The sequence below is a fragment of the Branchiostoma lanceolatum genome, chromosome 12 (genome assembly GCF_035083965.1).
Source record: "Branchiostoma lanceolatum isolate klBraLanc5 chromosome 12, klBraLanc5.hap2, whole genome shotgun sequence".
NCBI classification, from domain to species: Eukaryota; Metazoa; Chordata; class Leptocardii; order Amphioxiformes; family Branchiostomatidae; genus Branchiostoma; species Branchiostoma lanceolatum.
This window is the reverse complement of record NC_089733.1, coordinates 9951276-9974867: the sequence shown is the minus strand read 5'-3', so window position 1 is coordinate 9974867 and position 23592 is coordinate 9951276. Positions and strand designations below refer to the sequence as shown.

Below are 23592 nucleotides of genomic sequence, written 5' to 3'. Positions count from 1 at the left end.
ACAGAGCGCTTCCCAACACGTCACCACCGGCGACGTACGGACGTAGAACCCCGTACTCACGCCCCGTAATGGCGCTGGTGACGTCACCAGCTGGTTAAGCTGCCGGCGCCCGTTTACACCTCACGATTTTTTAGCGCGTTCTCATCAACGTTATGATTTCTCTTTTCAAACATGGCGAATGGAAACTAGAATACATCCAGTACTAGCCGGTTTGTATGGTGATTGCAGTTGAGCTAACATAGACCATCGCGGGTTTTCAACGGTGGGTTTTGAGTAGGTTTTGAATATTGTCTACACGCTGGTAAACATTGTAACGACAATTTAATTGCCCCGGCCAAACGATAGCATCAGCAGCGGACTGCAACACATCTCAATTTATCCCCACTTATGATGATACGGCTGCTCTTCATTCGGTGCATGCGCAGTGGTGCCCGGACCCCACCCTGTCTCACCGGCATCTACAGGATGACGGCAGGTTTCACCAGATTGGACGTTACCGTGTCCTAGTGGAACTCTCACCGGGCGAACCGGCTGCAGTCGTCGGTGAACACCCCCATGCTCTCCCGAGGAAGCCGCGCCCACCTTCCGGAGTAAGCTGCGAAGGAGTATTTCCATCAATGGACCGGCTGTGTCTGCCTGCATTGACATCGCTGTTGGCCATTTTGGCTGTACATAGAGGTAAGACGATCTGCGCTAGCCATAAAAGTGTACCGTGAACAACCTGAATATCCTACGTGCATGTTAACTATAAGTGTATGTGGCGTCAGCCATCATTTCCAGTGACGCATGTATTTTTACAGGGGGGATGCACATCTATAAACGTTATGCAATCTAAAGCAATCACTCCTCCAGATTTCTCTCCAAAATCACGTCCGTTTCACTAACCTAAGTCAAGGTTAAAACTTTCTCATAACTGATATGCCGTGGGTATATCAATATTTATAGCTATCCTTCTCCAAAGACTCCGGTAATCTATTTGTTATGAGAGCGTTTCTGAGAAAACCCCTAGGTTCATTAAAATTTATACGATTCACAGAAACAGGTCGGTAAAAGCAAAGGTTGTCGTAAGGATCGACCAAGTACGGTTCAGCTCGCTGTTATTGGGTGAGGGTCGTTGATTTTTCATGTAGAACATTGGATTCGTGTTTTTGAAGATTCGATGCACAAAGAATGGAGCTCAAGCCTTTACAATCTCTAAAATATGATAATAAAAATAATGCTCAATCACGTCTATTTGATCTGAGACCCATAACTAGGCCAAATATCCCATCGGAAACGTTAGTGCTGACCATACAATGTCGTTACCATTCAGAGCCACTCTGTATTAATACAAAACACATCTCATTTACATTCGCATATACCGTAGCCGCATGCATGCTAAGTGGAGCGGAGCTTGTATGATTTGAAAGCCGATGTTATTCCCCAGCTTGCGTAGAGTGTACGGGCGGGATTGCCTTTCTTTTCATACAAGAGGAAACGAGGAAAGAATCTGGGTAATAGTTCTTCTCTTGATTAACCTTCGCCCCAAAGAGGGCAGGTGGGGGGGTTAGGGGAATTAATGTTGAACACAGTGACGATCCACAGCCCACTTACATGAGGAGATACGGGATGGGTCTGAAATCTCACTTAATTTGGAGGCTTCTAGATTGAATCAGTGGCTCCGGAGCGACGACAGAATATGCACGTAACCGCCCCTTTGCCCTGACATCGTCAAAACAGCCGTGTAGATAGCTACTATCAACCGATCAACGCTAAAGTATGCAGCGGAAAAGAATAGTCAGGGACCGTTCAACCTTTAAAAGGGACAACTAGTGATAACTTTAAACCATAGGATACCGTTCTGCTGGTAATAATTTAAGAAATATAGATTTTAACAAATAATTTCATTTCGTTTTTTCTCATATGCGATCCCTTAGGTGCTTTGGTGTAAAAGTCGTCTGATAAATTTTGTTCCCACGATTAACGTACCGCCATGGTAACGAGGATCAAATAGCCGTCAGAGAAATGAGATTATGCGTGCTACAAAACGGTGATAATTTTCTTTCGACCGAAAGCATGATGTACTTTGTTTTCCATTAGGTTACAACGTATTATCTTTGATTTCAGTCATGCCTGAAGTACTAATTTTCTCGCTGGGGATCAGGCGTTATGAAATACCATACAAAAATGCTCTACTTAAATAATTCAAGTGAACCTGAAGACATAAAACACTCTTTTAAGAAAATTGACTTTGAACAAGTCTAAGAGACAAAACCAAAGCAACAACTAGACCATCTGCTTGGTTTCGATCCATGTCAACATATTGGTCTGTAGATAACGTACATGGCATTAGTTTCACGAGGATTTTAGCGCACGGCTATCTAGTTGGTCATGCCTGGTGTTTGTGAGAGGCATGGGGGGAAAGTCCGTTAATAACATGCACGGGTCTGTCTCACGCGTGTTGAAAAGGGTCCCAGATAATGAATGAAGACCTTTATTGCACATTTCTCCACACTTGGCCAAGTACAGGTCACAACAAAACAAGATAACAAGTACAGTTAACGGATATAAAAGAATATGACTATCATTAGATAAATTCTACTTCTCCTCGCTTTTCGGTTATAGTAGATATAAAAGAACAGAAGTGTTTTTCAATGTGAGGTTTGTCTAGTCGCATTAGGAATATGAATTTTTGTACAATACTTAAATGTGTGGTTTTCTACAAGCTTATACAGTCCATTTCTTTCTTTGGTATATAATCCACATTCTACCACAAAATGACATTAGTCTTCTATTCTATTCAAAGTACAATGTTTACATAATCGTTGTTCTAGAAGAGTGCGGCTATGTCTTCCCATTTCAAAATGTAGTTTGTGGCAGCTGATTCTTAGTCTTGTGACTGCATTCTTGTCCCTCATATTTGAATTACTTTGATATTTTTCTTCATTATAATTGTCCCTCCGTAGGCAAAATATTCAAGAGGAAAAACAATTGTTGGATGTCACAAAAATACTTGTTGGAAATTTCATTTTTCCGTTATTTGCAAAACGCGTACAGTCTTCTGAGCAAGATTGAATACGGCATGCTATGAACTGTATTCTCTCTGCGCAGAAATCATGGCATCATTGTCTTCGCTGTGTGTGGTCAATCAAGTCTATGTTCCAGTGAAAGTCTTCTACTGCTTCAAAAAAAAGGAGTCAAACCCAGAAAAAGCTTAGATTTGATGCCGTAGCAGTTCTTACAATAGTCACTTTTTCCACTTGTCACCACTTGCACTGCCTGTTTACGTTTTCTATGTTGCAATTAGTTTGGAACCTGCAAATAAAACCCGATTATTTTTGTCAAATTATCATAATGTGTGCTTTGAGTCTAAGATCACTGACTTTGAAAGCTAGTATATAAAGTAGAACCTATATACTACACAATAGAGCTGCCCATTTATTGAATTTCAGATCTATTTTGTGTTTAATATTGAATAAAAGACTTTTTGTATACAACCAAGTGTCGTTTTAACCGACGTTTCGGTGACTGTCTGTCACCTTCCTCAGGGCAATTCTGACTGGTTCACTTTGCACTGCAGCTATAGGTGTCGCTGCTTACAGATGCGGTCCCAAAAGTAAAGTATCTACATCTGTACGGAGGGAGTTAATGCGGTGTAATAAAACACTTAGCTGTGTGAGAATAGTATCTTTATTCAGTGACTTAACAACCTGATGAAATAATTCACGGATGTGTTCAATATAGTTTTTATATTATATGATATGTATTTTCCAGGACGATGTGATCCGTTGTTTGTAAACAGCGAGGTCAATGCAGTAGTGGGAGAAGAGGTCACCCTACCCGTCACTGTCGCTAACGACGAACGCATCCTCAGTCTCGTCTGGAGAAAAGTGGAGGGCGCGCAAAGAGTCATGGTCTACTCGTACATTCCAGCCGAGGACTACAGGGCGTCGTTAGGGCCGTTAGAGGGGAGGGCGGAGCTTGTGGGCTTGTCTCTGAAGATTGACAAGTCACAGAGAGGGGACGCCGGTTTGTACGTCATCGAGGCGACACTGGTACAGTCAGGACCGCAGGAAGCAAACATCAACTTGAACATATTAGGTGAGTAACTGTTGTACCATATCAAATCAGGGCTTGAAATACTGGGTACACTGTAAATTGAAGCTGTGCACCTACTTTTGACTGTGCATCCAGATATTTGTATAGGGTTACGTATGTAAACGTAATCTAAAGATAAGTATATGTAATCTAAATGATAGACCGAAACAATTGGGCTACCATCTCGACTCGTGACCGGAAGTCTCGACATAAGCAAGCATATGATAAAACCTTTGTCATATTGCAGTAACATAAGCAAGTTTCGTAACTAGCTTTTACTTAAATACTACTTTATTCTATGTATGTTGTGCACTCAATTGCAAATTCTTTCTGTTCACCTAAATTTTAGGATAAGGTGCACTGATGCACTTCTTCCCAAGTATGAATTTTGAGTCCTTTATATTCAATGTGTTTTCTGCTTTTCTAAATCTCATCAAATAAAACCTGTAAAATCAATGACTAAAAACCTGTCCATCAATGACTAAGAATACATAGAATGGACACTAAAGACAATGTACAAGTGGACATGTACAGGATCATGAGTACTAAAAATGCCATAGAAACCAGAGTGTCAAAGATTGGATAAAGCCATGTTTGAGTATTTTCGTGCTGATATTTTTCTATTACAGTCTTGCAACGTTACGGTCACTTCAATGTTTTCCTTCGATCAAAATCTGATACGAAACTGATGAGAAGCACATTTGCTGATTCAGTTTGGCCCTACACAAAAGACGGATATTCAGTCTTTAGGTTCGGACGCGCTCAAGCGTAGGGGTTTTAATTGGGTTTTCGGAGAGATATTCCAGGGTGCACCCCTCTGGTTCGCTAAAGGTGCCCACAAGCGAGAGTTGTAGCTTTCTGTCATCACTGCCCAACAGTTTCAGACGGTACATGGGGATGTTGATTAAGTTTTCGAAAATATAGTCTAGGGTGTACCCCTCTGGTTCGTTAAAGGTGCCCACAAGCGAGAATTGTAGCTTTCTGTCATCACTGCCCAACAAGTATAAACGGTACATAGGGATGTTGATTGAGTTTTCGAAAAGATAGTCTAGGGTGTACCCCTCTGGTTCGTTAAAGGTGCCTACAAGCGAGAGTTGTTGCTTCCCGTCATCACTGTCCAACAGTTTCAGACGGTACATCAAGTGTGTTTTCCCCAAAGCGCAGAGGATATCCATAAATGGCTGCCTAGTCCTTTCAGGCTGTAGTGATAGATAGTGGTAAGACTTCACATTACCGGGTATCCTACCCTATCATTTCAACGGCTGGGGGAATATCTAAAAAAAGAAAAAGTTACCAATGTATCTCACTCATTAAATGTTATAGGTTTTGTTGTTTTTGTTGTAACCACCTCTACTTGGATAATTTCCCCCATCGACACAAGCGTTTAGAATCTTGTCTACAATGACCACCTGTCCAACATAGACCAGATTTTATCGGTCATCTGAGTGGTCTTCTTAGGCAGTTTTGATTGCATATTATTACTTACAGTTAAGTTCTATTTACAAATGTTGTTATACACACTGTATTAAGCAAGTTACACAGGCTACGCTGGCTTTCTTCTTTTTCACTTAAAAATATCAAGATTCTATACAAAAGCATATTTTTGACTGATAATATGAACGCATAACCTTTTTCTAAACATAACGTGATTTTCTGTATTTCAAGTGTAAAAAGCAGTTCATGTTGCCGCGCGGTAAAACGGCAAATATTATTTTTGCTTTTATTATCTTTTACATTTACGGAGCTAAATTTAAGCATGAAGTAAATGTCATTTTTTGTCATTGCTCAATCGAGGTACTTAACGCTTAAGTTTCTAAAGTCTGACATGCCATCTGCTCTTCTAGTAAGTCATATATCGTGACATACGTGTCTTACCTAAGATTATAGCGAGCACGTGTTCCGTACGCGTGTGTATAACGTTCATGTAGAAAGGGCCTAAGAAAAATAATTTTGCGTTTTCTGTTACGGTACTGTTAACATTAGGGTCTGTAGGGAGGGATTCTCACTTTTTTTCTTTCTTTAGATTTTGGCCGACTTCATCCAACAAATACAATTTAACATTTCAAAACTGTAACGCATCAGGACCCTCGCATTTTTTACACCATATGGTGCAACCAGACCAGATCGTGAGGGACACTGGGTTAAAATTCGGGAAGCAGAGGCTAGGGCAAGGGACAGGATTTCTTGGAAGATCCATCTGGAAAGAAAGGGGCTAGCTTCTAGCCTGTGCACGTAGGCAGGTAGGCATGGTGCAACTACAAGTATATAAAAAAATTGAATAAAGAAGTACAATATGCACTGCACATTCCTTCATCGACTGTTCAACTCCTTAATCTGTTAACTGAGTGTGAAATACAAGAACTCTGCGAGAAAATATGCAATACGTCTTCGATTCTGTTTTGAATTTTCATCACCCATATGCCAGGTCGAAAATTTCATGTCCCTTACTAGCGGTCGAGTAAAAAAGGCTAGGCAGGTTTTTGCCAGGTTCGGTCGGGTAACCGAAAACACCACATTTTTCCCATTGGCCTATAGTAATTGTGTACGCTACACGGTAAGCTATCAGGGTTTTTCTGACACGCATATGACGCTCTTCTTCACAAAAGTGGTGTTCATTACCGTCAGTAAATCAATTATTCATCAATCCTTATAACTTTGATTGTTTGGTACAATGAATAGTAGGCTATGCTGTAATTATAGTTGTCTTTCTGTCTTATCATGTCTGAGCCTATTAACTTTGTGTAACGGCTATCGGTCTGTTTAAAGGGCGTTTTTGCAGTTGAAGTGACTTGAACTGTTATGTACTTAGTCTGCAGTTGTTACATATCACCACTGTGGAATATATATGTGTAACTCAATGCTTTGCGGGGCGTGTTATGACTTTGATTTAAAATTCGCAAGGTAAGACTGCGCCAACCCATATTAAACACGGAGGTAAATATACGTTTACTATTACGGTTGGTCGTTTCTTTGGTCTTGTGAATAGGATAATCAAACATTTTGCAAATGGATTTAAATGTTCTGTTTTTAGTTTGTGAGTAGGGTTTGCTATAGTCATGGTGCATTGGACTTTTGGGCGGTCTACGAGCATGTCCTTTTAGAATTAAACTGTTATTGATATTTTTTGTTTTAGACAAGACATCACATTCTCCTACTATCAGGTATGCCTTCGAAAATAAACGGTTATTTTTTCAAGTCCTGGTGAACTACCATTTTCAAACTAACATCTGCTGACTGACACGTTTCGTGAGCTTCACAAAGGAGGGATTAAGGTAGCCAATAGCATATAAGCCAGGCTTATCAAAGAGAAAGATATTTGCATGTCTAGAATTTCACCAAAGAATGAAAATGACATGCTATTATAATCCCCAAGCAGATCCATCGGTGGTTATAAATACCCCTATCCAGCTGGAAAAGAGAGTTTTCGTCGGTGGCTTTGAACACTCCCTTTGCCAGTTGGATACAGTCTTTATACCCACCGATAGATCTGCTTGTGGATCAATGCTATTCGTCATAAGTCAGCAGAGTATCAAACTAGGAGACAGTCTACCATAATTACAAATATTGGCTAGATGTCTAACCGATTCCTTTTGCTCCTTCAAATGAACAAAGGCGTGGAATATATGCTATGTTCTCCAGACATTTAGATGTTTTCTTTGTGTCTCGTATATTCTAATTAATATGATTTATCCGTATCAAATTAATCATTTAAAGCATTGTAGAGACCTCCTCTTGGGTATATCAAGATTATTACATAAATTCACAATTTCTTAGATATGTATATAATGACACTGTTGCTTGAAAAACAAGACATTGTTTGTCCAAAACTATATATGACAGAAATGAAATGTTATCAACTGCAATATATTGAATCGCACAACATATTCTGACTTGTCTGTTTTCGTGACCAAGTTTTGGATCCTGAAGTGAGCTATATTTTGAAATTGAACACGCTCCATGCATGCTACTGTACCCCCAGTTATATGGCATAGTACCACTTACATGCCAAGTACTAGTAAGTCAATGTTTGATAATCGCTATGAACAGAACAACTATTGTTAGCTACTGTATACCATTGTTATCAGATTTGTTACTTGATTTTGCCTAATCCATGTTATTTTCTAGTAGTATGTGGAAATCTTTTTTTTTGGGTAAATCCAAACGTTTTGTTTGGTTCAAAATGAATCATATGCTTTTATTTGCGACCACAGTAAACAAACAAGCATACTCCAGAGCACTGTACACAATATATAGTTACAATAAGACTAGTAGATTTAGAATGCTTTTTACCTATTGACTGCAAACCGCCAGCATAGCTACTACACATGTACATCGGACCATTAACACACATGTGGAGTCCCGATAGGGAAATGTAAATTAAGGTTACTGCAGCCTTCCCTACCACGGAGTACGGGGTCACTAGAAATGAAATGGTGCCATCCACATAGAATACAAATCAAACCACTACTGCAATGAATGGCATGGAAGGTTCATACAAAATGGACCGAACATCTAATTCTCCTTAACCCGTATAGTGTGGATGGGGACATCGTATGCTGCGAGCATTCTTAGATATAGCCGTTTATGAATGTTTAATGTAGAAATTTATGAAGTGCTTTACGATATGACGCACAGAGGCAACTTGAACGTCACGTTTGGCGTGGTCCAAAGCGGGCATGTCCCTGAAGCTGCGGCACGTTGGCGGCGTCGCTGCGTCCTAAATTATGTTTGTGTTACCCTTGACTTTAAAGATTTTTAATGGGCATATCATGCAAAACACACAAGTATGTCTAAAAAGACCAAAAAAAAACACAAAGCGGAAAAAAATCGTTTTTTATCGATGAAATTCGTTCAGCGCTCTGTCAAATTGCTCGGGCGCACCTAGTTCGCCAACGTTCCGCTGTTCCGATTAAACGTCAAATACCCCTATTTTTACATCACTCCAAGACAGTTCTATTGCAAGTTACGTTCTAGATGACGATCACCCAGGTTGAGCAAACTGCACAAGGGCCTGGGTGTAAAATGTAACACGTTTGTCGACCTTTCAAAGGTCAACGGTCATCGCTTTTATGACGTCATGGCCGCTCTAAGATCTCTGTGTGCCGCAAAAATCAAGCGTGCAAAAATAGGCCAATGAATTACGCAAATGTGTGCAATCATGCTTTATGGGCATAAAGTTAGCATCAACCCCCATAGGAAAAAAAATTGTACCGATAACCCAAAGAAAATGGCACAGTTCACACCCCCCCCCCTTCCTCTACCATTTTGTAATGGCTCCACATACAGGCGACAGATCAGGTCCTGTACTGTACTCATAGGGACACCGTTGTTATCTAGCTAACTGCTTTCACCTTTACACTCTACATGGCCGTTCTATCGATATATTTTCCTTCAAAATCGATACAAGCGTAGCGTGGTAAGCCGTGCATTTTTGTAACACATTTGTAGCCGTAATTATGAAGAGCTAGAGAGAGAGGTGAATCGCATATTCTACAAGCTCGTATGGATGATGAACATTTGTTATGGAATACTAGCTTTGAATAAACAAACACACAGTACGTAGAAAGTCCACCATGATATATGTTTTATCGTTTTTTACTGTTATAGTTTTGAACTATGGTTCCTGTCCCTGGTGCTGAATTCATGCTGTTACACAAAACCTTTGCTAATCTTCAGCCAAAATCTTTTCCTTGTCGTCCGCTTGGATGCTGTTATTTTTGGGGGTGCTGCATGAAATATGCATCGCCTGTAGCATTCCCAGGCTGCGTAATTCATTCTATTGATTTTTGTCCATGTATGCATACACTGGGCCACATCAACACCCTTTCTACGAGATTCAGAGATAGTCGCCGGCGTCATATGACACTACTTTACACTCGGCGTTCATATAAAAACTATAAATCTTTCGAGAAGTCCTCATTGTGTTTTCTGTTCACGGCGTGTATTCATGTGATGTAGCTAGATAGAGTGGTCATGCCAGAGACATGTTGTCAAGAATTTGCAACAGCACATTTTCCGTAATATTCATGACAATTTTCATATGGATAAGATCCCCGTTATATGCAGGTCTCGTAGTCAAGCTTGTGCAAATATGTATTTATTTCAAATTCTTCTTGGTCATACTGCTTTGACCCAGGCCTTGTGACTAAAAGTTCATAGACCTTTGCACAAAAGGTTCACCAGGAAAAGGCGTGGCATCTGTTTCTCCATAGTGAAAGGGTATAGCAGTATATATAATGAATCTTATTCTGAAACGCAATGTCAGGGCCTGTGGTTACGTTTTACTTTAGAATTTAGACACATCGATATCCCGTTGAAGGGGAATTTTTCTTACGCTGACCATACATATACCTAGGATAGTGTTCCCTTCACACGTGACACCACTGAAGAAACACGCCTTTCTGATGAACGATGCTTGACGTCGTCGTGTCGATTTGTTTGACAGATTTATGTCAGGAATCGCTTCAGCCTTACGCAAGTACCAGCGTTTTCTGCTACCCACATGCAAAACTCGATTAACGCAGTCGTAAATTATCTGACAGCCCGAGCGCCCTTCTCGTACGGCTCTGTGCAAGGGTCTTATTCTTACCGTCACAACCCATTTGGTGCTGGCGTCCTCACCGAGAAATGACGTCATTCCAGCATGGCGGCGTTTTCCGCTACACTTCATGCTGGGTCCACGCTGTTTGAAACACATTTATCAACAACACATACCGTGCGTTTAATTATAATGTTCACCCGCATTCAAATGTACCTTTTATACCTTGCACGTTTGGTATAAAGTAATCGTAAGATATAATTCAGAATTAGTATAGAAAAGGTCCAGAATAAGTACAGGATTTTTTTAATAGTTTCAAGATCGATGTTAACGAAGACGTCATGATGACAGGGATTCCTTTACGTGAGCCTGTCGATGTCTCAACTCATGCACTCTAAGACTATTTCAGTATAAGACGTGAACTGCTTATGTTGTTTAATTGCCCTTGTAGCCTACATGTTAATACTGATCCCTTGTAACTCTATTCACACGACAATTCTTCCAAGGAATATTATACAAGCCTATGCGATCAGATCTGCATGAGAAAAATGTCAAAGGGTCGAGCACTCTGCCTTGCGGTACACCACACCTGATGCCCAGGGGAGGGAATTTACAACCGCGCCAATCCCATTGGCTTTCGATGCTTCAGCTTAGTCCTTTTTGAATCGGGGTCTTTAATGGCATATCTAGCTTTGCTGTTAAGGAACCCTTCCCTCTATTTAATCCATAGGAAAATTCACCGTGATTACTACAATCAGATTGCCCTTGGTTACTTCCTACACCCACGCCTAATTTACTCACTAAAATAGCCTAAAAGAACACCGTTAGGTAAAATAATTCCTCTATATTCTGTAGGCGATTTAAAGCATACATTACTTACCTTTTTTCCTTCTTCCCCGTGGCATTTGCGGATACAGTTACAAATCTTCGCGTAGGCGGCACGCGGTTTAATTGATTTCGAGGGGCCGACAAACCGCACCTACCTGTGTGAATATGCCCCCAGGTCTCGGCAAACCCTCTCGCGGCGTGGATTAACAGCCGTGCTTTTGGTGATGTTGCCAGGGTAGTTTTCAAACAGAGGCTAGGGCAGCGGAAGACTTTGATTTAAGGTACATAATAACTTAAAAAGCAGGCATAACCTTCAATTTTAAGCAAAGATGCAGAAATAACCTCCGCCTACACACGCGCCTCCACCCCCTCGTTTTCTATGACCGCAGATACTTTTTTTTAACAAAATTTGAAAAACTTCCTGTAATTCATCATCATTGTGATATGTGAAAAATACTAAATAAACAGGTTTATCACCCCAAGGCGCATAGATACACAAACAAATGGCAATATCGTGTTTTAGAAATACTTATTGTACACGTGGCGAATAAAACTACTGTGTACGATTTTACTGATCACGTTGTTTTAAGCACGACCTTGTTCAAGAAACCTTTCAGCCATCTTTAAACAGGGGTGGTGAAACGCCTGAAAGGTACCACGCCCCAGTGACGTCGTTATGGGTTCAGTCTATTGTAATGTAATGAGGAATTCTGTCGCCGAAACACTGTTAATAAGATAGACAGACGTATATGATTTTTATGTAAATCAGGAATGAAATACGAATTGGCTACAGTTTTTAACGTATTAAGGAAGCGGTCTCCCGAGTAAGTTAGCTCTATGTCACTGTATGCATGCATTATGAACGCATTGGATAGACACAGTCCTTGGTACTGAAAACCGTGTTCTAAAACAAACGCCATGTACATTTCAGAGCGCGCTGCTCCCTGGTCCATTTGTATGTTGTTACCACAAAATGTATTAGTTTATCAAGAGCAGAACTTACTATATTATTGTTCATTAAGCCACCACAATTTGTACAATAACAATTTGTTAGCCTATCCTATTACAAATTATAATCTTCCAAAAAAACTGAAAACGTTTTTCAACGTGTACTTTTCTGGAAGGTTTTTTTCTTGCACATTCTATACGATCCACAGAACTCTTGACTGATATGTTGACCGGAAATTGAGTAGGTTTCTCGGTATCTTGCGGCAATCTGAAATTTCTTTCCGCCAACATCTATATCTATGGGATCCAGCTCGAGTTTCTATGGAAACCGCTTATTTGTACGACGTCTAGAGTTTCCTCGTGACCATTGACGTTTTCCTGATAGCGCGGAGGGCTCGCAAGATGGATGTAGTAACAGAAGCAACGGAGTACATAAAGGGGAGTACTCATATTTCACCACCTGGGGGTATAGGAGATGTCACAGAGGATGTAGGGACGGACCATTATGTTTTTGGTGTATGGAGTATTTGGAGTATTCGCAACTGGTAGCGACCATTTCGAGTTGATAAAATAACCACATGCAATGTTTCGCATTTTAATTTTTTCTGTCAGATTTCAATCTTCATGTTACGGCAGAATTAATATACTATATCATCATACATATGTGCGTATCCTACATTGTTTTCGATTCAAATGATAACGGATTAGGTGGACATATTAATCTGTTACTCTATATCGGTTAGCGCGTTTGGCAAGAGTACACGTCAAGATTGCAGAATCACCGTAAATATACATTTAATTCCAACCATTTACAACAATTAATGCCTGACACAAGAATTCGATGACGACTGTGAATACATCTCATGCTGATTTACGCAAGCAAGAAATGTTTTTCATGGATTTTCGATGCTGAGAGCATAACAACCTCATTAGCATCAAGTATAACTCTCTTAGGAATTCACAGATCCACTTACATGTGGTCTCTGTTGCTGGCAGCGGTGCAGTGTTTTGTCTAATCTTACCATACAGGCCTTAATACACGCACAGGGCCGACATATGATCTTACCAGTTAATGAGGTGGATTGGATTACGCTTGCGCGACTATGTAATTAGATACTACAAAAGGGTGTTTGTAGAAAACACCTGATTCCACGATGTTTGTGTGGTGTTACCCCCTTGTAGTCTATATACCCTTGCTTATGCATACTAGATAAAGGGATAGATGTACTGGATACCTTTTATCCAGGGCATGTGCAAAGTATCGTACTTAGATTCGTATACCAGTAAGGGGCCGCTGAGATTGATTTTCTCGCCCTACTGGAATAGATGGGACTATTGCAACGGAGGAGACTTTCTGTAAGTCACCTTCACAGGGAAATTGTAATGTATAGCTCATACTTGTAGCGGTGAAATGAGCTTCGCGCAGCTAATTTGTCAACGAAAAAAGGTCCCACAATTTCCGACGTAGACGACAAATGTTGATATGGCCTATCAATGCAATTCTATTTCGGCGTCCAGTTTTTTCCTTGTTCACATTGGTATATTATTTTATATGTTTCATGTGCTTCCTTTGATATTAAGATACTACATAATTATGCGGGTTTAAGTAAGTGATGAGACCTACAGTCTTACGCTGCTGCATATCAGGAAATCTCGTATAATTTCCCATTTACGTCCCCGACACTCAAGATGAGCATGGTACAAGATTAAGGTGACTATACGGCTAATTTTGTCACAGCTCTCTCAGATATGGCGGAGCGATGCAATTGTTTAAAAAAGCGAGGCGCAAATTTCCGATTAAAAAAGCGTCGTCTCTGGCATAGAAGTCTGACGGAAAAATTTTAAAAAAATTCAATAATACCTAATCTAAAAACATGTTCGTAAAGTAAGACTTCTAGAGTGACAAACGATCTGAATTGGTCTGTTTTATTGTCATCATATTGTTACATTCTTGAATCTAAACGGAAGGTTCTTTTTTGGGGGGTGGGGCGGGTGTCTGTGTGTGGTTATATGCCTGTATGTGAGCCAGCGCGAAAATGCATGGAGTCAGGGAGAAATTCACAATAAAGAATAATACAAAAAAATCACAAAATCTATTTCACGAAGGTATGAGATCTTCGATTTCTTGTTATTTTTTTCAGTGCCTCCAACAGTGACGGTAGGTCCAAGGAACCCGTATGTAGTAAGATGGCGGACCAACGTCAGTGTCAGCTGTTCAGTCGGCGATCCAGTCCCAAAGGTCAAAGGTCAGTAAGGAAGTAATATTTTACGATGCTGTGGTGGTGGTGGGACCCACCGAGGAAGAATGTGATAAACGTTAGTGTTTTCCATAGTTGAAAACGGTAGGCTGAGACACACAATATATATACTGTATGGGTTAATCTTCAGGTCTTTTCTAAGTTTGGAGGTTCAGTTTTGTACAGATTGCTTTGTACAGAGTAGAGTTAGGTAGTCTATCACTGCTTTATCTGTTGGATCTACAGTGTTTTTCATGAAGCATGTCATGACCACAACCCAGTCCTTCGTGGTTGATAACAACTGTGCCGTCAGGCATAATGCAGTTCTGTTAAATGTCGCAAGATGGCGCCTTGCATTAGAGGCAAGCGAAAGGAACGCACTTTCTTTCCCCCCATAGGAGTGTCATGGAGAAAAGATGGGAAGGTGATAGATGTATCCCGGGGAAAGTACGGACATGGGGACGTGGAGTCGCCGTCGCTTCAAATCAGGAACGTCACCAAAGCCGACTGGGGGACCTACACATGTGTAGCCGACCACAAGACCGGTGTCAGCTCCGACAGTTTGCAACTACAAGTGGAATGTGAGTTTTCAATATCCAAGTTGACATACTTTTTATAAGCGGGTTGACAGTGTATATCAGTAAGGTGTAAATTCAATTTCTAGTTTGACAAACAACGCACATTTTCATAACCTACGTAAAAGCTATTTCTGTCAACGCATTTTGAATGTGCATTGTAACCATTTTTATTACATATTGTATGTTGTTGTCAAGTTAGTAGTTGGGCAGCCCTGGCTGTATGTTTCAATACTGTATGCTATAGGTGACGACTATTTTAATTCAACATCCAACGATACTATGTAAGGCCCCCAAGAAATCAAATCAAATCAAATCAAACACACTGTTCAACAGCCCCCCTCCCCAGAACACTACTGTTTTTATTCTTCCTACATTCGTTTTGATTATATCTAGACATACGGAAACGTATCTAGCTGTACATTGCATACAAGTCATTCAAGTGTAAACTTACCTTACGTGTTCATCTTGACCTGTTTGGAAGTTTTGGCCAAACCTTCGGCGCTGAAGTCTTTAACGTTGCCAACTTGCTCAAGCCAAGTCGCGGTGCATGATGTGTGAATATATAAAAAAAAACTGTCGTCATTACAAATTGTCGTCTGATCTTGAATCGTCACAAAAGTCCTGACCTGAATTGTCAATTCTGTGTCAATTCTGTGCCAAGTCAAACAGTAAAAAAATATGTTTCATGTCATGCGAAGCTTTCATTTTTATTTTGGACAGTGTCTCATCGAAACTATCAGGAGGTTGCAAAACAAGACATGACCTATATATTGAGATTCGATCAACCTGTCTGTAGAGGGCCATTTGTGTGTGTGTGTGTGTGTGTGTGTGTGTGTGTGTGTGTGTGTGTGTGTGTGTGTGTGTGTGTGTGTGTGTGTGTGTGTGTGTGTGTGTGTGTGTGTGTGTCTATGTGTGAACACGACAACTCATAAATGTCTGAGTGGATTGTCTTCTGATATTTGGCATGTTGGTAGGTCTTGATAAGACCACGAAATACTTAGATTTTGAGCCTTGTCGTGCGTGATTTTTGATTGGTAGATTGCTCTTGTGAGGTAAAGTATGTGGCGTAGGTTTGGGCCCCCTAGCGCCTTCGAACTGCAAGGACCGATTTTGTTTTCGACTTTGAACGAGAATAACTAAAAAGGGGGTTCACGGATCGTCTTTGCACACATCCAAGCCATTCTCGTATTTTCACACGGTCCTTACGCCATACATTCTTTACTGTTCTCTCTAGACCCATCAATCATCACAGAGATCACAAAGTCTCTCACGGCGAACGCAGGAGACCGGGTCTTGTTGGAGTGCCGCGCCGAGGGGAACCCCGAGCCGACCGTGATGTGGTCTCGGGCAGGGTCGCGTGTCCTCCCGGGGACCCAGGCCTTCAGCGACGGTCTCAGCACGCTGACGCTGGGTAACGTGAAGAAGAACGACAGCGGAGTCTACACGTGTGTGGCCAGTAACAGCGTTGGGGAAAGTCACACCAGATCGGTCAGACTAAGAGTAGAAGGTAATTCAATTACCACACTACTTTTGAAAGTGAATGTGTTGTTATTTCCTTCGCATAGAAGGTTTTGTTTCCGTTCGTGTGTGTGTCCTTCCTTTCTTCCTTCTGTGAACACGATAACTCAAGAATGCCTGGATGGATTGTCTTGATACTTGGTACTACTTTGGACAGCCTCTGTTATTTGGAGGATTTGGAGATTATCAACTAATATGATTTATACAAGTAAGGAAATTTGCATAGGCAATTTGAACCACTAATAAAGCAACAGTCATAAGCTAGGGTTAAAATCATTTGACGAAGGTATGAGGTCGTGGAACTCTAGTGACGTGTACTGTACGACCTGTCACCTTATCAAAGCTATCAGTTAAGCCCCACCCTATGAAATGTGGAATGTGCTTTCCGACTCAACTACATGTGTTTGAATACAACTTAATTGTCATCAATGATTAGATACTGGAACTAGGACTAATATGACAAAGGGCTCTTCTTTTGACGGAATATGTGTTTAGTATACATGTGGGGGAAGTGCATGTATATAGTTTCAAATACATGTATATGTGGTACAGAATTTTTATTTTTACATTCAACTGTAAATAGATGTTATACATGATTTTAGCCTCCTGTAATATCATTCAGCACTAGGTACATATTTGAGTGCACCCCCCCTCCATAGTGTTTCGTAGCCGCTAATGACACATTTGATTATATATATTTCAATATCATATGCCACGTAGTATCACTCTGCATGGTAGCAAGAATGGGTAACGGTTTCGACACCCCCAACCCCCCCGTCCCATGATATTCAGGACCTTTTCTTGTTTCCTTTGAGGTTCAGAGACGAACAGTTTGACGTTGACTGCCATCATAGCAGGCGCATGCGCAGGAGGAGCCTGGATCATCCTCTGTCTTGTGCTGCTAATTCTCTGGATAAGAAGGTAGTCTTAATCAGCATCTCCTCCTTGCGGAGGATTACATTATTTCACACATTATCCCCTCTCTCTCTCTCTCTCACATGGCAACATGGGGATTGCACTGTTTGCATATCCACATCAAACGCATAGTAGTACAAATTTTTTCAACATTTCAAAACCATGGATACTGTTTACAATACTTACTGATCTTACTTTCGAACGTTGGTACTAAATCCATTGACTATCACTTCTGACTATGTAGTATATAATCGCTAAACATCAAGGTCCATGCCTTGTATATTCTGAAGCGACTTCTAGCGGGTATCTGAAACACGGTAGTGTCAACATCTTGGTGGATGTAAGCTCCGAGCAATTGTGGGAAGGTAAGAGCGTAGCCGATGTTAGTTTTACTTATATATTGATCGTTTCCAGTATAAACTATCTTGATTATTTTCAGTACAGGTTCGTGTAAACTCTGACCTTTGTCAATGTTGACCTTGGAACGACTTATACTTTGACTTATAGAAAACGATTCTATTTTGACATATCGCATTTCATTTCTTCTTCTGACTGTTGTCCACTTTTGTCTCTACAACACTGAATCTAACATGTTTGATCTGAGTTTGCTGGTCACTCTTGGAAGTCAACTTTTATAAGTTGAAGGGGCCATCCAGCTGTCTTGAGATTGAATAAATGACTAAATAGATAATTTCTTTTATTTGAAACCGTTATTACAGAAGAAGACGAAGGCGAAATGACGCTGCATACTACTCCGTGGGCTCCAGAGAGTTCCAGTTTCTCGCCAGCCGGAGACTGGCGGAACTGCAGGCGACAAAACCCATGCCGCCTCCCGCAGCTCCTCCCAAGAGATCTCTAATGACAGGTGCGCCCTCTTTCAGATTAGATACAAACTGCAGATTGAGATCAAACGATATAGATACTACGTTTCAAATGTAGCGAATTGGTCATTGATTTTCGACTGACAGAAGATAAGTTCTAGGCCTTTAAAGTCCCCAGGAATATGGCCAAACGCACCAAGTCTCCCCTACTCTTCTCGATAAGTGTGTCGGGTCATTTAAACTGCACAAATTTGATACATATGACCAATTACACTTATAAACTCTCATATGTTATATGATATTGATAAAGAAACAGTTTGACGAAGAATAACGTAAAGACAGTCCCATCTCGATGAAGGGAGAGGTATACAATATACATCAGAAAGCCCCTGTGACTGACATTATGAAAAAAAAAAGAATCATAACAAGATTGTACTTTGTGTGATATTCTAAGAGAGATGTCTATTGTTTCGTAGCCGGAACAACACTCGAATCTTCTCCACGCCGTCATGGTACGTATAGGAACCAGTCTTCTTTGGACACTTCTTCAATTGTTCTTTCAAGGGCGGCATATTATAAAACTACCGTGGCGAGCGAAAGGAACAAAATGTTGAATTCTATGTGTTTTGGCAAGGAAAGATATCACAATCGTTGACGAAAAAAAAAAGCACGGTAGAATATGGCTGTTAAAAGTCACATTGGATAAAAAGCACGTGAACGAATTGAGACGTGACCTGTTCTTGATTTTTTTCAGATCCGTCCAAGCCGACATGCGAGACTTTGGATAAAAGCCGCATGAGAGCAGCAGAGGGAGGTACGTATTTTTTTGTTTTATCTTTATTATTTTTATTATTCAGAACCTTATTCACCACCACTAATTTTTACAACCAAGGTCAATATCAAGTTAAAATCACATTATCATAATAATCCAGAACAATAATTGAAAGTAACATTACAGAAGCGACATTGTAAACATACATACGTAATGTGGATGAAGTCTGTTGTTGTGTTTTGTTGTTGTTCTGTTTTAACAGAAATTTGAACTGTTTGAACACGTATTGCAACTCTTTTGACATAAATTCTAACTGTTAAACATATGTTTTGACAGTTTTAACACAATGTTTAACATAAGTTGCAAGGGTGACAATACTTTATCGACCCCGCAGAAAGCGCAGACAAGATTACAATAAGATTACAAAACAAGATCCACAAGAAAACAAAACAATAACAAAAAAAAACACCGACATGTTATAAGATACATTTGGTCTACATCAAACGCTACAATTACGTCAAAAGATGTTTCTTGGATTTTCTTTAATTGAGTAATTAACATGGACTTGTTGGGCAACGAGTTCCACTCGACAACTGGTTCTAGGGAAAAAAAAACGAATTTTTGAACACCTGGGGTAGAAAACTCCGACAGTTTAAGGCATGACTACTTATACTATCATTGCTAATTATTGAACCCACAGGAAGACGGCTAGCCCGCGTCATCTACAGCTACCATCCACAGGAAGACGACGAGTTGGAGCTGAAAGTGGACGACATCTTGGAGGTTGTTAAGGGAGACGACTCCGGAGGGTGGTGGTACGGTCGCCTAGGCAACAAGCTGGGGCTGTTTCCCTCCAACTATGTGGAGATGATGACAGCAGGTTTGTTTGTTTGTTTGTTTGTTTGTTTGTTTGTTTGTTTGTTTGTTTGTTTGTTTGAACCTTTGTTTATTCATGAGAATCTGACATCGGCCTGCAGGTCACTTTTCATTGAGGTCAAGTCTCCTGCAAAATATTTAACAAAGATAAAGTTTATACTTTACATTGTGATAGCATTTTGTGCAATAGACTGAAACGGGGCCAAGAGAACAACAGATGCACTCGCTGGGTGAAGGGGGCTTTATGTGTTAGAAAATCCACTCCAGTCATGAACCATGACGAGGGTCACGTTTGGGACCGCATTATTTGCACTGCAGCAGCGACACCTAGCTGTAGTGAGAAGTAGAACCAGTCATGATTGCCCCGAGGAGGGTGTCATCGAAATGTCGGCTGTAACTCTTTGGTTGTGGATATCTTGGTATTCAGTCATTCACCAACCAGATAAAATCATTCACTGATTTTGTGTTCAAGTTAATAATTTTATCATGTGTATATCTTCATGGATTTTGAAATATACAGGCAAAGAGGGCATTGTGTACTGAGTGTGAATTTGACATGGATTTTCAGCTGGTATATTGAGCTGAGTAAACTGGCGTTAAAAGCATGTCGAGGATTTTTGACAAAATTTCGTGCAGTTATCCGGCATTGGTGACATTGTGCCGTGCAGATATGCGGAGTCACTAACAATACAGTGAATGGGAACCGGTTTTGGATGAGGGGATTCGATGCATTTAAATGGAATGTGCGTTTATCCGAGGTGCAATTAAGTGGCTTCTACTGTAACATGCAAGCTCGCCGTAAGAAATTCTTGAATTGTTGCTACGCGTTACTCACTTTGTACTTGTGTATCTTTGTTTTTATCTCAGGTCTTGCCAAGCCCAGTGCACCAAGAGGACCGAACGGAAGAGGGGAGAAACCGTCCCCGGGGGCAAAGGTGCGATCAATATACCAAACGGTAACGGGAAACATTTAGGATAAAGAAGGGTTAAGTAGTAGGGTGTTGATTTTTATACTGAAGAACCATTTGACTTATTGTCTTGTACTTTTTTAATTCATACACACCTTAAACAATGTGACTATCATCATTGGATGATTTAATGGATCCCACATACAATCTTTGTTTGTTGAAAATTCAGGAATTAGAAAAAAAACAAATTTGGTTTAATTTGGTTATTGATCAGTGAAAGATGTCAATTTTCATTATAATGATGTAAGTGTAGCTGCATATTGAAGAAAATAATGTAAAATATCATGTAGTGTATTCGTATGAAGGTTAATCTTTGACGGTACTCGATATTGTAAAATGTTTTACACGTTATTTCCGTACACAATATATAACACACACCAACAAGCTTTCGGTCAGTCCTTTGACCCTTCTCAAATGACGTAGGCTTCGGGTCATTTAAACTTGAGAATGGTCAGAGAATTGGCCAAATTGTGGTTGGTGAGTGCTCTATGTCTTATGGAAAGAAAATGTAAAACTTTTACTATTATCATATAGTCTAAGTAGTAGTGATGGTGAAATTTCAGCGTCATTGCTGTAAGAAACATAGAATCCTAATTTGTATCTTAACACTCTCTTTTTTATTTATTTTGCCGGAAACAGGCTGGCAGGCTTGAGGAACTGGTAGAAGATCCCCTACACGTGTCCACACCCGAGAAGCGCGGAGGAGGACAAAACATGAGTTGGTGAAGAGGACCTACTAAGCTCAAGGACCAATGCCATAGAGCGTACTGATACCAACATAAATGGCGGTGATCAGACATTCCCTTTTTGGCAAGCAATCCCTCGTTATCGATACTTTGTTTCAGATTAATATTCCGAATTAATCAGTCATTTAGATTTTTTATGGGAAAGGGTCTGGTCGAAAACAAAAATACCATTTTGGTTTGATTTGGTGAAATCCATGGCTTAAAGATCCCCTAAGACGTACCGAAATGCCTCCGGCATTTCTTGATACTTAACAGTATGGTCCTTACTGTCAAACTTGAACAAAGTATTTTAGGCATCCCTGCAAAGACGTTTTTTTCATCTGCGCATTTCAACTACATTTCAGTGCGTATTAGATGCCAAATACATACGTTGATTGGCCATAACATATTAAACGTATGTAGAAACACGAAAGATGATAGAGCCTGCAACTCTAATACCCATAAGCTATGGCGACATATTTCTATATTTATGATATATTGTTTTTTCCCATTTTTATCTGCCCACAATGTATGTAAATGTTTATTGTGTAGTTCCCCATGTGAGTAAACTTGTAATGTGTGTACAGGATATGTTCGATTTATCCATCTTCTTTTTCGAAACCAAAGAAAATATTTGATGCCATAGATGAAGAAGTACACAGGAACATTAAAGATGAAGTAACCATGCTATCTTTGTACTTTCTGCTTTAAAACCATCACGAAGATTAAACATGTAGGAAGATCGCTTCCGGGTCACAAAGAAGTTCGCGTTTTAAGGGAACTATTTGTACCAAGACTGATGACAAGATGTGTTATTTCTTTTTGATCTTTGTTTTCGTTCGCTAACAAAGTATTGTGAAAAATACCGTTCGTGATATTTTAAACTTCAGCAGTTTGCGAGTCGTAATTGTCGTATCGTTTGTCAATGCCGATGCTTTACAATAAAAGAAATTGTCAAAAATATGCTCGTTTACCTGGTCTATTTGTAATGAAAAATGCAAATATCAAAAATATTGTAGTTAACGTTACACCATTTTTCATCTACCAGACCGTGATTATGAATGACCAAATTTCAGACATAGATATTTTCAATTTGTTATGTTTGTAACAAATCTTGTCTTTTCTTGGGTGGTGTGTCTACCTAAGCTTGGTAGTAAAAGCTTCCAATGAGTGACACCACGCCAGTATGCACTTTCAGCTAGTTTATTCTTAAGCTGGACAGACGCTTTTCTAGTCTGCCAGGTTGTCTCTTGAGATGTTCTCTGTTGCGCATGCGTGTTAGTCTATATGTTAATGCTGCTAACTAGCACCACATGTTACAACATTCACCTTTCTAACAACATCAAATCACCATTAAAATGGACCTTAGAGAACATGCAGGTCATCCTATATTATATCACTAAAAGATGCTCGTCTCATTTCAACTGTGATAAGGTGGACAACCATTGCTTTTCACCGCATTTTGTCCGATGTTAGTTGCCACACTCGCTCCTCGCTCCAAGTCGTGGCTGCCAAGTCCCACAAAATATACGGAACGTTATATACAGAGCGTATCTGGTGTATAACCTCTAATATTCACGACAGTATTCAACTAACAGGTGCGCTCGTACATCATTCGATACAATAGAGATACAATTTCGAAGTGAATAGTATATACATGTAGTTCTATTGTATCATATCATATGGGTAATATAATACTGCGCAATCACATCTAAGAGGTTGGTAGAGTCATCGCCACAGAAAACAAAAAAATAGGTCCAATGGCAATACATTTGGCTATCGGCCATAGCC

At 40.2% G+C, this 23592-nt stretch overlaps 1 protein-coding gene across 1 annotated transcript; it reads left to right on the top strand.

The window, feature by feature from the left end:
• LOC136445734 (nectin-4-like) lies at positions 1-22762 on the top strand. Its single transcript, XM_066443869.1, has 12 exons — positions 1-678; positions 3754-4080; positions 14533-14637; positions 15027-15209; positions 16441-16713; positions 17546-17645; positions 18359-18504; positions 18937-18972; positions 19215-19274; positions 19933-20112; positions 20976-21043; positions 21716-22762. Exons 1-12 carry the CDS (start codon positions 618-620, stop codon positions 21800-21802), a joined length of 1626 nt encoding a protein of 541 aa, XP_066299966.1. The 5' UTR covers positions 1-617; the 3' UTR covers positions 21803-22762.
• The last annotated feature ends 830 nt before the right edge of the window (positions 22763-23592 follow it).

What these genes read in the sequence shown, in the direction of transcription:
- LOC136445734 (XM_066443869.1), top strand. Translation starts at nt 618, where the DNA reads ATGGACCGGCTGTGTCTGCCTGCATTGACATCGCTGTTGGCCATTTTG. An exon ending in GGTCAGACTAAGAGTAGAAG is followed by an intron (nt 16,714 to 17,545) that starts GTAATTCAATTA and finishes TTTGAGGTTCAG; the next exon opens with AGACGAACAGTTTGACGTTG. An exon ending in CTAATTCTCTGGATAAGAAG is followed by an intron (nt 17,646 to 18,358) that starts GTAGTCTTAATC and finishes CCGTTATTACAG; the next exon opens with AAGAAGACGAAGGCGAAATG.